The 15,031-nt window shown below is 61.4% G+C and overlaps 13 protein-coding genes across 13 annotated transcripts; 8 read left to right on the forward strand and 5 right to left on the reverse strand.

The window, feature by feature from the left end:
* Positions 1-224: 224 nt before the first annotated feature.
* OSTLU_37471 (predicted protein) lies at positions 225-1,430 on the forward strand (the record flags this gene model as incomplete). The annotated part of the gene is made up of 1 exon (XM_001417216.1): positions 225-1,430. A coding segment is annotated over one exon (1,206 nt), but the record flags the coding sequence as incomplete, so codon positions are not given.
* Positions 1,431-1,516: 86 nt separating this feature from the next.
* OSTLU_31197 (predicted protein) lies at positions 1,517-1,825 on the forward strand (the record flags this gene model as incomplete). Its single annotated transcript, XM_001417217.1, has 1 exon — positions 1,517-1,825. The coding sequence occupies one exon, from the start codon at positions 1,517-1,519 to the stop codon at positions 1,823-1,825; it is 309 nt and encodes a 102-aa protein (XP_001417254.1).
* Positions 1,826-1,871: 46 nt separating this feature from the next.
* OSTLU_31198 (predicted protein) lies at positions 1,872-2,621 on the reverse strand (the record flags this gene model as incomplete). The annotated part of the gene is made up of 1 exon (XM_001417478.1): positions 1,872-2,621. The coding sequence occupies one exon, from the start codon at positions 2,619-2,621 to the stop codon at positions 1,872-1,874; it is 750 nt and encodes a 249-aa protein (XP_001417515.1).
* Positions 2,622-2,725: 104 nt separating this feature from the next.
* On the reverse strand, positions 2,726-3,220 carry OSTLU_8313 (predicted protein; the record flags this gene model as incomplete). Its single annotated transcript, XM_001417479.2, has 1 exon — positions 2,726-3,220. A coding segment is annotated over one exon (495 nt), but the record flags the coding sequence as incomplete, so codon positions are not given.
* A 69-nt stretch (positions 3,221-3,289) lies between these two features.
* Positions 3,290-5,008, reverse strand: OSTLU_36966 (predicted protein; the record flags this gene model as incomplete). The annotated part of the gene is made up of 1 exon (XM_001417480.1): positions 3,290-5,008. A coding segment is annotated over one exon (1,719 nt), but the record flags the coding sequence as incomplete, so codon positions are not given.
* Positions 5,009-5,375: 367 nt separating this feature from the next.
* Positions 5,376-6,824, forward strand: OSTLU_1854 (predicted protein; the record flags this gene model as incomplete). Its single annotated transcript, XM_001417218.1, has 1 exon — positions 5,376-6,824. A coding segment is annotated over one exon (1,449 nt), but the record flags the coding sequence as incomplete, so codon positions are not given.
* Positions 6,825-7,001: 177 nt separating this feature from the next.
* On the forward strand, positions 7,002-7,967 carry OSTLU_92615 (predicted protein; the record flags this gene model as incomplete). Its single annotated transcript, XM_001417219.1, has 1 exon — positions 7,002-7,967. One exon carries the CDS (start codon positions 7,002-7,004, stop codon positions 7,965-7,967), a length of 966 nt encoding a protein of 321 aa, XP_001417256.1.
* A 1,141-nt stretch (positions 7,968-9,108) lies between these two features.
* Positions 9,109-9,797, forward strand: FBP20-2 (peptidyl-prolyl cis-trans isomerase, FKBP-type; the record flags this gene model as incomplete). Its single annotated transcript, XM_001417220.1, has 2 exons — positions 9,109-9,133; positions 9,175-9,797. The coding sequence occupies 2 exons, from the start codon at positions 9,109-9,111 to the stop codon at positions 9,795-9,797; spliced, it is 648 nt and encodes a 215-aa protein (XP_001417257.1).
* Positions 9,798-10,243: 446 nt separating this feature from the next.
* On the forward strand, positions 10,244-10,777 carry OSTLU_31203 (predicted protein; the record flags this gene model as incomplete). The annotated part of the gene is made up of 1 exon (XM_001417221.1): positions 10,244-10,777. The coding sequence occupies one exon, from the start codon at positions 10,244-10,246 to the stop codon at positions 10,775-10,777; it is 534 nt and encodes a 177-aa protein (XP_001417258.1).
* A 128-nt stretch (positions 10,778-10,905) lies between these two features.
* On the reverse strand, positions 10,906-11,301 carry OSTLU_37354 (predicted protein; the record flags this gene model as incomplete). The annotated part of the gene is made up of 1 exon (XM_001417481.1): positions 10,906-11,301. One exon carries the CDS (start codon positions 11,299-11,301, stop codon positions 10,906-10,908), a length of 396 nt encoding a protein of 131 aa, XP_001417518.1.
* A 405-nt stretch (positions 11,302-11,706) lies between these two features.
* On the forward strand, positions 11,707-12,699 carry OSTLU_37370 (predicted protein; the record flags this gene model as incomplete). The annotated part of the gene is made up of 2 exons (XM_001417222.1): positions 11,707-12,172; positions 12,221-12,699. The coding sequence occupies 2 exons, from the start codon at positions 11,707-11,709 to the stop codon at positions 12,697-12,699; spliced, it is 945 nt and encodes a 314-aa protein (XP_001417259.1).
* Positions 12,700-13,067: 368 nt separating this feature from the next.
* On the forward strand, positions 13,068-14,535 carry OSTLU_45513 (predicted protein). The gene is made up of 2 exons (XM_001417223.1): positions 13,068-13,523; positions 13,661-14,535. Exons 1-2 carry the CDS (start codon positions 13,169-13,171, stop codon positions 14,449-14,451), a joined length of 1,146 nt encoding a protein of 381 aa, XP_001417260.1. The 5' UTR covers positions 13,068-13,168; the 3' UTR covers positions 14,452-14,535.
* Positions 14,536-14,629: 94 nt separating this feature from the next.
* On the reverse strand, positions 14,630-14,992 carry OSTLU_15055 (F-ATPase family transporter: protons (vacuolar); the record flags this gene model as incomplete). Its single annotated transcript, XM_001417482.1, has 1 exon — positions 14,630-14,992. The coding sequence occupies one exon, from the start codon at positions 14,990-14,992 to the stop codon at positions 14,630-14,632; it is 363 nt and encodes a 120-aa protein (XP_001417519.1).
* Positions 14,993-15,031: the final 39 nt, after the last annotated feature.

The following is a 15,031-nucleotide window of genomic DNA, read 5'->3' on the forward strand; positions in this document are numbered from 1 at the left end:
GGCAACGACCGCGACGCGATGGGGGCGCGCGCGCGCGTCGATGGACGACGACGACGCGCGGAGCGAGCGGCGATACGTGCGAGAGGGCGATCGTAACGTCGACGTGCGACGGGAGCGGGTGCGTGGGCGCGAGGCGCGGGCTGGACGCGGACGCGCGAACGCGGCGGCGACGCGCGAGCGCGACGACTGACGACGACGAACGCGGCGGGTGATGATAGGGGAACTGTTACGGGTGCGGCGTCGCGCTGCAGACGAAGGATGAATCGATCGCGGGGTACGTCGATGCGGCGGAGTACGCGACGAAGGCGGTGCACAGACATTACGACATGATGCTCTGCGCGCGGTGCGCGGCGCTGAGCAACGGGAAATTCGTAAACGCGGTCGAGGGGCAGGGCGGGTTGAAAGCGGCGCCCGGATTGATCACGCCGAAGCAGCTCAGAGATCAACTGAAACCGATCCGGGAGAAAAAGGCGCTGGTGGTGAAGGTGGTGGATGTGACAGATTTTCATGGGAGCTTTCTGAAAAAGGTGAGAGACGTCGTCGGCGGGAATCCGATTCTCCTCGTAGTGACAAAGGTTGATTTGTTAGATTCGAAAACGGACCTCGATGCACTCGTGGAGTGGGTCGGGCGCGAAGCCGAGACGCGACGGCTTTCACTGGCGGGAATCGCGCTCGTGAGTTCTAGGAAAGGATCTGGGATGCGCGACGCCGTACTACAGATGATGCGCGAGCGAAACGGTCGCGATGTCTACGTCCTCGGCGCCGCGAATGTTGGCAAAAGCTCATTCATTCGGGCCGCGATGGATGAGCTGCGATCGGCTGGTAATTATTTCGCACCTTCTAAGCGACTTCCCGTGGCGAGTGCGATGCCAGGAACGACGCTCGGAGTGATACCGTTGAAGGCGTTTGAGGGTAAAGGCATATTGTTCGACACACCTGGTTTGTTCTTACATCACAGACTGAACTCTTTGCTCGGGCCTGATGATCTTTCGACGATGAAACTCGGCGCGTCATTGAAAAAGTTCGTGCCAAAGACGCCTGAATGCGCCGAGCCGCCTGGGTTTGATTCTTTTCAAGGGTACTCGTTGTGTTGGGGTTCGTTCGTGCGCGTGGACGTCGTGCGGTGTCCACCGAACGTAGCTTTTTCGTTCTACGGACCCAAATCGCAGCGTGTGGATATCATCAAGACCTCGGACGTTCCACCGACGACGCCTGGACAAGAAGAAGCGGCATTGCGCGTGGTGAATGAGATCGACTTTGTACCGCCGACGAACGTAGTCGGCCCTTTGGTCGATCTTTCGGTGTCTGGTCTAGGGGGCTGGATTCGCGTCGAAAAAACGGATAGTAGAGGCGATGGTGCCATTCTGGCTCGTGTGTATGGTGTTCGTGGCTTAGAGGTTTTCGCTCGCGACGTCATGCCGACGCCTTGATTTGTAAATTGTTAATTTTTGTTTGTATCTCCCACGACGTGCACTTTACGAGTACCCTCGACCGCCTCTCTCCACAACGCTTCTCCATGAATGCTGACGTCGACTCGCTTCCTGAACCGACCGAGATCCAGCGGCAAAAAGGTTGGAAACGCGATTACACGGCAGTGTGGGCCGAACATGCCGACGTCATGAAGCAAATCGTTGCGGAAAAACGCACCAAGGCTTTGAACAACTTTCAAACGGAGCAGCACGTCGTGAGTGGCACGAAAATGACAATTTATGATTTCACAGGCGGAGTACACGTCACGAGAGCGAAAAATATGGCTCGACGTGACGAGTTGGCGCACGAAGAAGAACGACTGAAAGAATGGAAGCGTGTGAATCAATCGCCATAGTCGATTTGCAAGTGCTCGCTAATTTTTTCTAAACTGAACGCAATAATCAATCAATCGACATTTTACGCTTCAGCAACAGCCGACCACGCCAGCCGAATAATCCCGGATCGACCCCACCGAGCGTGTATCCGTGATCCTTATACAACGCGATGACGCCCGGCTTCTTCAACGCGACGTGCAACCACATCTCCTCGCTCTTCATCGCGCGCGCGAAACTCTCCGCCCCTTTGAGCATGGCGGCGCCGAGCCCAGCTCCTCGCTTATCGACGGCAACGGTCAAATCCGACAAGTACCCCCCATCACTCGGCGGTGCGAGCGACGAAAACTTTCTACGCGTCTCCTGCGTAAACGACACCCCGACCGTCGCGACGATTTCGCCCCTCAACGTCCCGACCAAGTACGTCCCGTACGGAAACGCACCGATGGCGTTCGTCAAATATACCTCAAGCGTCCGTCTCTCGGTGGGAAACCCCTGCATGCCGCTCTCGAGCAACAGTTTGGCGACCTCGCCGACGTCTTCGCCTCCAAAGGCCCGAATCTCCAGCGCGTCGCCCTCGAACGCGTCGCTTCGCTTGCCGGCGCCGATCTCCACCGTCGTTCGCCACGTGACGTCTGGAACGTCCGTTCGCCGCGGCACGGGGTCCGCGAACGGGTCCGCGCGCGCGCCCGCGCGGACGTTTGCGCGGGCGCTCGCGCGATGACGTCGCGACCGCTGAAGCGCCGCGTCGCCGCGACTGCGCGCGAGCGGCGCGCGATCGACGCTCGTGGACGCGCACGATGATGAAACCGCACGCATGATCGAGCGCGGTATCGACGACGAGGTCGACGTCGCGCGAGGCGCTGTGCGGGACATCGCAAGATGGATAGAGGCTTTTCGGCGCGTTTGACATTGAAAAAATTCTACTTGATAACGCCCTCTCGGATCGTCGGTAGCGTGCACGGACCTTCTGCGCACGCGAATGGAACGCCCTTGTACGCGGCGATGCCCTCGGGCGTGACAGAGAAGTCGATGCTGACGGTTTCAAAAATTTTCTTCCTGGGATTGAGCGTCGGGTCGGCGTCGCCGACGAAACCTTCGCAAGAGACGCGCGCGCCGTTGGCGGCGCCAGCGGGAGGCGCGACGGGTTCGGTCTTGCCCTCGGCGTTCGTACCACACAGAACCATGGCGGTAGATTCCACGCCGCGCATTTTGGAGGGTTTCATGTTGGCCACACACACGACGCGCAAACCGGTGAAATCGTCTTCAGAGATGTGCTTGACTAGTCCGCTCACGACTTGACGGGGCGCATCGCCACCGAGATCGATCTCTTCGACGTACAACGAGTCCGCATCGGGGTGGCGCTTCACGCTTCTTACGGTGCCGACGACGAGCTCGAGACGGGAGACGTCCACGGGGGCATCGGAGGGTACTGGCTGCGCTTTGGGCACGGGGGCCGCCTTCTTCTTCACCTCAATCTTTTCGGCTTCAAATTTGGCAAACAAAACGTCACCGATGGCGACCGTCGCCCCGATGGGAACGTTTTCACCGAACGGCTTGAGTTCCCAAATTTTCACGGCCGGAACACCGAGCTTTTCAAACACCAAGCCGCATGCCTTTGGAACGTAAGGCTGCAAAAAGTGCATCGCCACGTACACTGCCTCGAGAGTGCTCTTGATGATGACGCTCTTGCGCTCTTCCGCGCCTTCGCCCTTGACTGCCCACGGCGCGGAGTCCGTGAGGTACTTGTTCGTACACTTGATGGCTTCAATGGCGAGTTCACACGCGCCTTGAATGTTGAATCTAGACATTGCGGCTTCAGATTTCGCTCGCAACACGCCGACGCTAAACACATTCTCCGAGGCGCAATCCGGGATGATTCCTCCGCAATTCTTCTTGCAAAGGTTCGTGACTCGGTGCACTAAGTTTCCGATGACGTCGGCTAAATCAGCATTGTGAATCGCGATCATCGCAGGTTCACTGAAAGGCACGTCCGCGCCGTAAACGCCGCAGCGCATCAAGTAGTAGCGGAACGTATCACTCGAAAACCTCTTCAAAACGTCGTTCGGATCGACGACGTTCCCGATCGACTTGCTCATCTTTTGTCCGTCATCCGCGGTCACGAAACCGTGACCGAAAACCGTCTTCGGAAGCGGCAATCCGGCGCTCCACAGCATGCACGGCCAGATGACGCAGTGAAACCAGATGATGTCTTTACCGATGATGTGCACGCTTGCGGGCCAAAAATCTTTGTTTTCAGTCTCCTCAGGCCACCCCGTACCGGTGAGATAGTTTGTAAGCGCGTCGAACCACACGTACATGACGTGCTTTGGGGCATCGGGCACTGGAATACCCCAATCGAACGTCGTGCGCGATACAGACAAATCTCGAAGATCGTCGTTTTGCAAGCGCGCCAAAATCTCGTTTCGTCGAGACGAGGGCTGAATAAACTCCGGATTCGACTCAATGTGCGCGATGAGCTGTTTTTGATATCGGCTTTGTTTGAAAAAGTAACTTTCTTCCTTCATCTTTTTCAAGTCTTTCCCACTGACTGGGTCTTTGTACCCGCTCGCCTGCGCTTCGCTCTCCGTCACAAAGGTTTCCTCGCGCACGTTGTACCACCCCTCGTACGTGTCCAAATAAATGTCCCCGTTATCTCTCGAGCGTCTGAACAGCTCTGCACACGCTTTCTTGTGCGCTTCGCTCGTCGTGCGATTGTACACATCGTTCGACACGTCCAATCGTTTGTTCAAGTTTTGGAACTCGGCCACGTGCGTGTCCACGAACGCCAACGGCGCCATCCCCTTCTCCTCCGCCGCCTCCGCTATCTTCTGCCCGTGTTCGTCCGAGCCCGTTTGAAACAACACCTGCCGTCCGTACGCTCGATGGTATCTCGCCAGGACGTCGGTGGAGATGGATTCGTACGCGTGTCCCATGTGCGGCGCCCCGTTCGCGTAGTTGATCGCCGTCGTCACGCTAAATCGCTCCCCTCGCGGGTCCTTCACCCCTCGTCCCGCGTCCTCGACCGCGCGCTCTTTCGCGCGCGCGTCATCGTCCACCTCTTTCGCGCGCTCGCGCACGTCGACGGCCTCGAGCGCGATCCGCGCGTCCTCGACCTCGTTCGCCGCCGGCGTAGGTCCGCCGCTCCTCGCGTCGCCGTCCTCGCGCGCGGCGCCGCGCTTCGCCGCCGACGGCGCGCCTCCCATGACGCGCGCGTTCGCGTCGACTCGTTCGCGCGGTTCGAGCGCGCGCGCGCGACGCGAAGTGCCGCGTCGCGTCGGCGGTCGCCGCACTTCGCCGCGCGTTCGGGATTCGATGTCGCGCGCGCGCGACGTCGCCTCGCGCCTCGCGCGCGCGTCGTACGCCACGAGCTCGAAACCGTACGTCGTTCTCGGCGGTCGCGGCGTCGCGCGGCGCGCGACGTCGCGGGGAGACGGCGGAAAGAATCAAACGCCGGGACGACGCGGCTGGTCGACGCCCGCGCGCGGCGCGCTGTTCGTCGCGGCGTCCGCGTACGTCGCGTGGACGCACCTGAGCGCGAGCGAGGAAGACGACGTCGAGCGCGAGCGGGCGACGGTGGAGAACTGGAGCGGGACGAAGCGGGTGGAGTGCGAAAAGGTGCTGACGCCGGAGAGCGCGGAGGCGCTCGAGCGCGCGGTGCGAAGCGGGAAGCATCGGAAGCTGCGCCCGTGCGGAAGCGCGCTGAGCCCGAATGGGGTGGCGTTTGAGGAGCGCGGGATGCTGTCGATGGCGCTCCTGGACGAGGTGCTGGAGGTGGACGCGGAGAAGAAACTGTTGCGCGTGCAGGCGGGCGCGAGGGTGCGGGAAGTCGTCGAGGCGTTGCGTCCGCACGGGTTGACGCTGCAAAACTACGCGAGCATTCGAGAACAACAGATGGGTGGGTTCACGCAAGTCGGCGCGCACGGCACGGGGGCGAGGATTCCGCCCGTGGATGAAACGGTGGTGGAGATGAAACTCGTGACGCCGGCGCGCGGAACGCTGACGTTGTCGGCGACGAGCGAGCCAGAGTTGTTTAAATTAGCAAAATGTGGTATCGGCGCGCTCGGTGCGGTGACGGAGCTTACGATAAAGTGCGTAGACGCGCATAAATTAGTGGAAAACACGTGGACGGCAACACCAGGGGAGATCGAAAAGAATCACGAAAAATGGCTGCGCGAGTATCAACACATTCGGTACATGTGGATTCCACACACAGAGACCGTGGTGGTCGTCGCCAGTAATCCGTTGAAACCTGGCGAGCGAGAGCCTTGGATTAGATCGGGAATGTCGGAGAAGAAGCGCGTCGAACCGCTCGTGCGTTTGCTCAAAGAAGTCGCGCCAGACGTGAATCCGGAGAACATGGGCTTTGGACAACTTCGCGACGAACTGCTTAAGGTGAATCCTTTAGACTTCGAGCACGTCAAGCGAGTGAACGCCGCGGAAGCAGAGTTTTGGAAGCGGAGCACGGGGACGCGAGTCGACTGGAGCGATCAAATACTCGGTTTTGATTGCGGTGGACAGCAGCACGTGCTCGAAGTCGCGTTTCCGGCGGGCGAGTTGGAATCGACACCGCCCGCGAGCGACGCACCGCTTCGCGCCGACTTGCGATTCATGCGCGATCTCCGACGACTGATCGTGGAGAATCAAATCCCTGCACATGCGCCGATCGAGCAACGTTGGACGAGCGGGAGCTCGTCGCCGATGTCGCCCTCTGCCGGGTCGCCGAATTCGCTTCACTCGTGGGTCGGCATAATCATGTACCTCCCCACCACGGTTGAAGCCGAACGCGAAGCCATCACCAATGCTTTCACGGAGTACGGCTACAAAGAGTTCGACGCGCTCGGCGACAAGTACGAACTCCGCACACACTGGGCAAAGATCGAGGTTCCCGAGGACATTCGCCGACTCGATAAGACGCGAACCAAGCTCCGCGAGCACTACCCGGTGAAGGAGTTCAACGCCGCCCGCAAGTACCTCGATCCCTACGGCGTGTTTACGAACGGCATCATAGCCAGCCTGTTCAAGTGAGTATATGTAACTTTAGTGCATTAGTTCTAGCGCGACGAGCTGGGGCAGTCGCCTCCAGTCGCCAAATAACCTCCTATCCTCGAGTGGCCGTCTATATGGGTATTCAGTATCGTCAGACGAAAAGTCACGACGCATCGAGCCCCGAGTCGAGAGAACCGGACTCGGCGCGAGATGGAGGTCGACTCCGACGACGACACGTGGCGATTGAACTTGAACGATGCGTGGACGTCGGACAGCGAAGGCGAGGTGCGCGCGAAACCGTCCACGAGCGCGGCAAAATTCGCTCGAGCCGAACTTGACGCGGTGAACGTGGATATCGACGCGGCACCGGCGACCACGACGGCGCCGCGCGGAGACGTCAACGCGTCGAAATACGCGTTGACGCTGCCGAATGAGCTCGGTGTGTTGACGGTAGCGCAAATTCACAAGTGCGAGCTCGGAACGGTGGTTTGGAACGCGGCGCTGATTCTGTGCGACTGGTTGAGAGCGAACGCGGGGACGCTGCGAGGCCGCACTATTTTGGAAGTCGGCGCGGGTTGCGGAGCGTGTGGGTTTTACGCCGCGGCGTGCGGCGCGGATTGCATCATCGCCGACTGCGGTCCGCAAACAATGCTTAACTTAGAAAAGACGCTCGCGTGTTACGAGAATTTAGTCGCGAAGCGACCAGGTGGTGGATCGTTTGCGGGAAACGTCAAAATTCGGCGTCACTTGTGGGAGGAGGATTTTGAAATCCTTGAGGCTCGACGACTCGGAGAGATTCCTGGGCGCGTCAGACATTGGTCGAACGTGGGAGTTTTTGAGAACGAGGGCGCTGGCTTCGCGGCGCCAATGGCGCCAACGGATGTCTTCGACATCGTCATCGGCTCCGACTTGTTGTACTTTTCAAGCCAGGAAGAGAGCTTGCTCGCGGCACTTCGTTTGCGTCTAAAGCCAGGAAGAGTGTGTTACATCGTTCAAACGTTGCGCACGAATAACGCCGAAGTCTTCGCACGATTCGTTCTCGCAGCGCGCAGATACTTTGTCGTGGACATTGTATCCGCGTCGCTTCCTAATGCGAATGTTTTTTTGCGAGCCAAGGAGACGCCGCACGCCCTGTTAGACGACCCGTATAGATTATTGACGCTCCGACCGCTGTAGCCAACGACGATGTAAACTCTACCAAACGCTATGAATACATTAATACATATAGACGCCGAATACTACCGCTCTAAGGCTCGCGAGGCGTCGTCGACGGCAACTTGACTCTTTTCCCAGGAAGCTGCCCGTCGTCGGCGGCGGTTTGCAAGTCTGCGTGGTACATCGCCGCGAACACGGTGGCGTCGCGCACGCGACGCATTGCCCGCACGTCTACTCTCGTCGCGAGCGGTTTTGGTTTCCCGTAGTTCGGCTCGCGCGTTCTCGACTCTCGTCCTCCAAGCTTCGCCCCGCGTCCAACGCCGCCCGCACCCGTTCTTCCCATTCCCCTATCAGCCCTTCCAACCGCTTTCCTCTCGCCCGTCGCGCCTCCGCCGCGTTCGCTCGTCGCGTTCGCCTTGTTCTTCGCGCTCGCGCTCGCGTTCGCGTTCGCGTCGCGCGCCGCCGCCCCCCCATCGCATCTCCTCAGCGCGTGCGTCACGAGCCCGTCCTCGAGCACCACCCTCCCGCACGTTTCGCACCGCACCAGCAGCCGCACGACGTCCTCGATCGACGTCAGCGGCGCGACTTTCGCGCCGATGCCGAACACCTCGGTCGCCACGCGCGCGACGTCCTCGGCGCGCGCGCGCCTCAGGAACGGCGGCAGGCGCGCGATGAGCGCGCGTTCGACGTCCGTCGCGTCGTCGGCGTCCCCGCCGTCGTCGCGCGGCGGCATGTCGCGCGCGGCGGCGACGGCGTTCGCGCGCGCGCGCGTCGTCGACTGACGTTCCGCATTGCGCGACTCGACGCATGGCGACGACGCGCTGCGTCGCGCGCGGCGTCGCGCCGCGCGAGCGCGCGCGAGCGCGCGCCGACGCGTCCTCGCGCGCGCGCGGCGCCGCGCGCGCGCCGACGCGACGCGCGGCGTCGAGCGAAGACGTCGACGGCAGCGGCAGCGGCGATCGACCGACGACGACGACGCGCCGACGCGCGCTCGCGGCGTCGCTCGCGCTCGCGCGCGCGGTGACGATCGACCTCGGTGCGGTGCGCGCGCCGAGCGCGCGCGCGGCGTCGTCGACGTTCGACGACGATCCGTTCGCGCGGAACGACGGGGCGAGAGTTTTGGATAGAGTCAAGACGAGCGGGACGGCGGCGACGACGACGGATGAGGGGCGCGCGAAACCCGGCGTGTCGACGGAGACGGAGGCGGCGAAGGACGAAACGGTGAGAGATGAAGCGGTGAGAGGCGCGGCGGCGGCGCCGGAGGCGGCGCCGGGGCCGGAAGCGGTGTCGAAACCGGCGGCGCCGAAACCGGCGCCGCCTCGCGTCACGGAGAGCTCGACCAAGGTGGACACGAAGGCTTTGCTCAATAACACGCGCATCAAGACGTACAACAACGCCCCGGTTGATTTTCCGGCGTTCTTGCGCGAAGGTTACGACGTTAAAGTGATTCATGGGAATGATTACACCGTTCGCGAAGACGGGCTCATCGTGAAGGATTACTTGATAGGCGAGGGCGAGTCGCCGAAGGATAATCAAGAGTGTACTTTCAATTACGTCGCGTACAACGAGAACGGCGGGACGATCGACAGTACGTACCGTCGCGGCGCGCCCGCGAGCACGCGTTTGGGGATCAACGGCATGATTCCTGGTTTCGAACTCGGGATCAAGGATATGCGACCGGGAGGCAAGCGCAGAATCATCGTCCCGCCCGAGCTCGGCCCGCCCACCGGTCCCGCCACGTTTTTCTCGGCCAAGCAGTGGGAGGTCTTCGACATCGAACTCTTGGACGTCAAGTCGTGCTCTCGCGCGGGCGGCTTGGGTTCGTTCGGCTCGAACATCGTGTGCGAGTAGTTCACTTCATTTGTAACGACGTGCTAGCCAGCGTAGACGACCGAGACGCACACCTCGACGCGTCAGCCATGCTCGGACTCGACGCGTACGGGTCGTCCAGCGACGACGATGCGCAGGAACGAGAACCCTCGCCGGCGCCGCGCGCGCGCGAGGCGCGCGTCGACGCCCCGCGCCCAGCGGCGGCGCAGAAACCGAGCTTTGGAAATCTCCCGAAACCCGGCGGCGCGCGACGCGTGGTGACGATTCCAGCGCCCGCGCTCGCGCGCGCGCTCGAGGACGACGACGACAGCGATTCAGACGATCACGCGGCGAAGCGCGCGCGACGCGCGGGAGCGAACGCGGAGGCGAGCGGTGGGAAAATAGGGAGCCTGGCGGCGGCGTTGCCCAAGCCTAAACGCGCGTTGGGGGGCGGCGGCGGCGGTCTCGGCGGTGGCGGCGGCGGCGTGATGCTGGATTTAGGTGACGGTGGCAAAGACTCAGTCGCGCGGGGGCACGACGAGGACGAGGACGAGGATGAGGACGAGGAGGCGGGTCCGAGCGCGCACGCGGCGTCGATGTACGCGGTGGACGACGACGGCGAATACGTCAATCGCGACGCGCACGTATACGCCGCAGACGCGTACGCGGTGAGTGACGACGCGGAGCAGACACGTGCAAATCTCAGCTCGGGAGACTTTGTCGATCAAGCGCTCGCGGCGGCGGCCAAGGTGGAGCGCGAGCGACACGGTCGCGATATTGAGATTATGACGATCTCCGCGGACGACTTGCGCAAAGCGCCTCAACGCCCGGGGGCGGCTATCATCCAGCACGAAGGCGCGCTATCGAACATTCATACCACGCAGACCAGCGCAACGGCGAAGCATAAGCATCAGCTCACATCGTTACTGCACGAGGCCAAGGTTGAGGAATCGCGCATCCTCGAAGCCGGTCTCAAGGCGAATCAAACGCGCGCGACGAATCGACGCAAGTACGGCTGGTGATTGTAATTAGATGTGTGATGATTAGATATTCTAGTGCATGCAGCTCGCGCGTTCCAAAAAAAGCTATTGATGCGTCGCGCGTCGCGCAGTCGGCGTTTCGATTCGTCGTCGCGTTCTCGCCACCGCTCTTAAAGTTCATTTTCGATGACTGAAATCACCGTCTCCGCCGGCAGCATCCCTTCCGTGCGCAGCGCGGGTTTGGACGAGTCCGTGCTCACGAACACCAGCGTGGGCAAGCCTTGAATCTGCAACTGCGTCGCCAAATCGCTCTCCTCGTCCGTGTCCACCTTCACGCACTGCACCTTGTCCCCGAGCTGTTCCTGCACCTTCTCCAGCTCGCTCGACATCAGCACGCACGGCCCGCACCACGTGGCGTAGAAATCAATCACCATCGGTCGATCACGGTTCGCCATCGCGATCTCCAGCTCCTCGGCGTTCATCTTTTGCACCGCACCGCAGCGAATCGTCCCCGCCCGCGCGGGTTTCGTCGTCGCGCGTCGCGCGCTCTTCGCGCTCGCGCGCATCGACGCGCAGGTGCGGCGCATCGCGAGCGCGTTCGCGCATCTCGTCGTCGCGCGTTCCATCGTTCGCGGGTCGTTCGCGAGTCGGTCGTCGTTCGTCGAGCGCGACGCGAAGTGTCGAGAATAATCGCGCGAGTCCACGTCCACGTCGGCACAAAGAGACGTCGCGCGGCGACGACGGTGGCCGGCATGCGAGCCACGACGACGACGATGACGACGCGCGCGCCCGCGGTCGCGCGAACGCGCGCGCGATCGAGCGCGCGACGTGCGACGACGTTGAAGATGACGATGCCGATGACGACGACGACGGCCGAGGCGTCGACGGGACGCCGCGTGGCGACGCGATCGACGACGACGAGACGCGAGGATGGGACGATGCGATCGCGCGTGCGCGCGCGCGCGTCGACGATGGACTCGATCTCCGCGCGCGGGGCGTTGGAGCTCGAGACGGACGCGCGAGGCGTCGAACGCGTGAAGCTTCGGGAGTCGGGATGGAACACGTGGAATTGGCGAGGGTACGCGTGTAATTACATCTCCGCGGGAGAGGATAACGATGGACCGATCGTGACATTGGTGCACGGGTTCGGGGCGCACAGCTATCACTGGAGGTACACGATTCCCGCGCTCGCGCGCGCGGGATATCGCGTGTACGCGCTGTGCATGTTGGGATACGGTTGGTCGCCCAAGGTGGAGGAGGAGTATTGCATGGAGTTCTGGGGCCAACAGGTTGTCGATTTCACGAAAGAAGTCGCTGGGGCATCGGAGACGGATAAGACGATCATTGTCGGGAACTCGATTGGAGCGTTGGCGGCGTTGTTCGCCGCGAGCACGCAGCCGCAGGCGTGCAAGGGATTGTGTTTGGTGAACTCCGCGGGTAACTTTGAACCAGACGCCGCACCGGGGCCGGAGAAGAAGACGTTAGCGCAACGCGCGGTGGGCGACGCGAAAGAAATCGACGGTAAGTCGGCTGATTCGTTCGCGGACAAGCTTCGCGAGACGTTCAGTCGCGCCGTGGCGACGGCCATCTTCTACTCCACCAAATTCCGCATCAGGCAGATTTTGAACCAAGTGTACGAGTTCGACGTCGACGACGACCTCGTCCGCTCGATCGATCTCGCGGCGCAAGACCCGGGCGCGATCAAAACGTTTTATCAGCTCTCCCTCGCCGGTTCGCGCACCAAAGTCAAAGCCGGCGACCTCTTGGCCGATTACGACGGCGACTTAATGCTCCTCTGGGGCGAGAAAGATCCTTGGATGACCCCGACCAAGGCAGCGCGCATTCGCGAGATCAAGCCCAACGCCGTGTACGCTCCCGTCCTCGGCGGTCACTGCCCGCATGACGACGCCCCGACCGAATCCAACGCCGCGTTATTGCGTTGGGCCGAAACCTTACGCGCGTGATCCCGTCGCGCGCACCATTTACCACCTCAGCATCTATTTATTTATTGTAACCATCGTAGCACGCGAGCCGACGAAGCGCGAGGCGACCGACCGACCGACCGACGACCGACCGACCGACCGACCGACGACCCAAACCGGCGACCGACCAGGCTAAAAAAGTCAGATTCGGTTCACGAATCGCCGGTACCCCCTCCCGCGTTTTTAGCGCATCGACATCGCCGCGAAATCACATAGTGCGATCGCGCCCTTGCGTACGGTGAATCGCGCGAGTTTGCCCTTTTCGCGCGCGCGCGCCCGCCCCTATCCACCCCGATCGCCCGCGCGCGCGCTCGGCGCGCGTCCGCGCCTCCCCACGCGGCACTCTTCGACGCACGCACGCGCCGAACGTCTAAACAAAAACTCGCACGCGTTCTTCTCGAAGAACCGTCCTCGACCTCAGTCGCGCACGCACAAAACCTCTCCAAACACGATGGCTTCCGCGCTCGGATTCGCGACCGCGGTGCGCGCGCGCCCCGTCGCCGCGCAAAAGCGCGCGACGGCGCCGAAGGCGCGCAGCGCGCGCGTCGTCACGCAGGCGAAACGCGATGGTCCGGTTATCATCGGTTTGGCCGCGGACTCCGGATGCGGCAAGTCGACGTTCATGCGACGCATGACGTCGCTGTTCGGCGGCAAGGCGACGCCGCCCGAGGGTGGGAACCCGGACTCGAACACGCTGATTTCGGACACGACGACGGTGCTTTGCTTGGATGATTACCACTTGAACGACAGGCAAGGACGCAAGGATAGCGGTTTGACGGCGTTGAACCTCAAGGAGCAAAACTTTGGTGCGTTGCGATGGGAGTGATGCGAGGCGAAACGCGAGACGATCGCGTGTTATCCACAACGCGCGAGACGCGATCGGGACGCGATCGAGACGAATGACTGACGATGAACGCGCGTGAACGTTTACGCGATGACGCAGACTTGATGTACGAACAAGTTAAGGCGCTCAAGGAAGGCAAGTCCGTGGATAAGCCGATCTACAACCACGTCACCGGTGTCTTCGACCCGGCGGAGAAGATCGAGTCCCCGGAGGTTCTCATCCTCGAAGGTCTTCACCCGTTCGCGGACACCCGCGTGCGCGACATGTTCGACTTCAAGATCTACTTGGACATCTCCGACGAAGTGAAGTTCGCGTGGAAGATCCAACGCGACATGGCGGAGCGTGGTCACTCCCTTGAGTCCATCAAGGCGTCCATCGAAGCGCGCAAGCCGGATTTCGACGCCTTCGTCGACCCGCAAAAGGAGTTCTCCGATGTCATCATCCAAGTGCTCCCGACCCAGCTCATCCCGGATGACAACGAGGGTAAGATCTTGCGCGTGCGCATGATCATGAAGGAAGGCCTCGAAAACTTCGACGCTCCGTTCTTGTTCGACGAAGGTTCCACCATCTCTTGGATCCCGTGCGGCCGTAAGTTGACGTGCTCCTACCCGGGCATCAAGTTCTTCTACGGTCCGGACACCTTCTACGGCAAGGAAGTCACCGTGCTCGAAATGGACGGTCAATTCGACAAGCTCGAAGAGCTCATCTACGTCGAATCCCACTTGTCGAACACCTCCACGAAGTTCTACGGCGAGATCACGCAACAAATGCTCAAGTACCAAAACGGCCCGGGCTCCAACAACGGTACCGGTTTCTTCCAGACCATCGTTGGCCTCAAGGTGCGTGAAGTGTACGAGCGCATCGCGGAGAAGGAGGTTGTCGTTAAGTAAGCTTAGATTCAACTCCCGATTTAGGACGCCGACGCGTCGCTCGTTCTAGCACGAGCGACGAAGAAGCCTGCAATATTAACGCGAAGGAATTCTTCATCAAATCATTTTCGGCGCATCGCGTCTCCGCGCGCGTCGACTATTAGAAACTACAATCTACATCACCTCTCTCTCGCGCGCCTCACGCCCCGCCCTCGCCTCCTAAAAGATGCGACACGCGCGCCAGAACGGAATCCGCCTCGGGCCTGTACGGGTTCTCCTTGTCTGGAATCTCCAACACGCTCGGGATCGCCCTCGCGTGCGCCTCGACGAGAAACCGTATCCTATCCGCCACGACCTGCGTGATGAGCACCACCGCGATGTCGTCCCTCTGCGTCGTGAACGCCTTGAACGCGTCCGCGATCTCGCTCTCCGTCGTGCGCTCGCCGACGATGAGGTAATTCGCGCGCTGTCTCTCGTCGATGTGTCCCACGCCCGCGAGCAGAAAGCCGGTGACGGTGTCCTCGTCGCCGATGACGGCCATGAGCGAGCCCTCCTCGTTCATCGCGCGCGCGCGAGTCGCGCGAGCCGAACGCGCCGAACG

Source organism: Ostreococcus lucimarinus, chromosome 4 (assembly GCF_000092065.1).
Source record: "Ostreococcus lucimarinus CCE9901 chromosome 4, complete sequence".
Taxonomy (NCBI): Eukaryota; Viridiplantae; Chlorophyta; class Mamiellophyceae; order Mamiellales; family Bathycoccaceae; genus Ostreococcus; species Ostreococcus sp. 'lucimarinus'.

Coding starts and splice junctions, on each gene's coding strand:
- OSTLU_45513 (XM_001417223.1), top strand. CDS start 13,169: ATGGCTTCCGCGCTCGGATTCGCGACCGCGGTGCGCGCGCGCCCCGTC. Junction 13,524..13,660: donor CCTCAAGGAGCAAAACTTTG/GTGCGTTGCGAT, acceptor GCGATGACGCAG/ACTTGATGTACGAACAAGTT.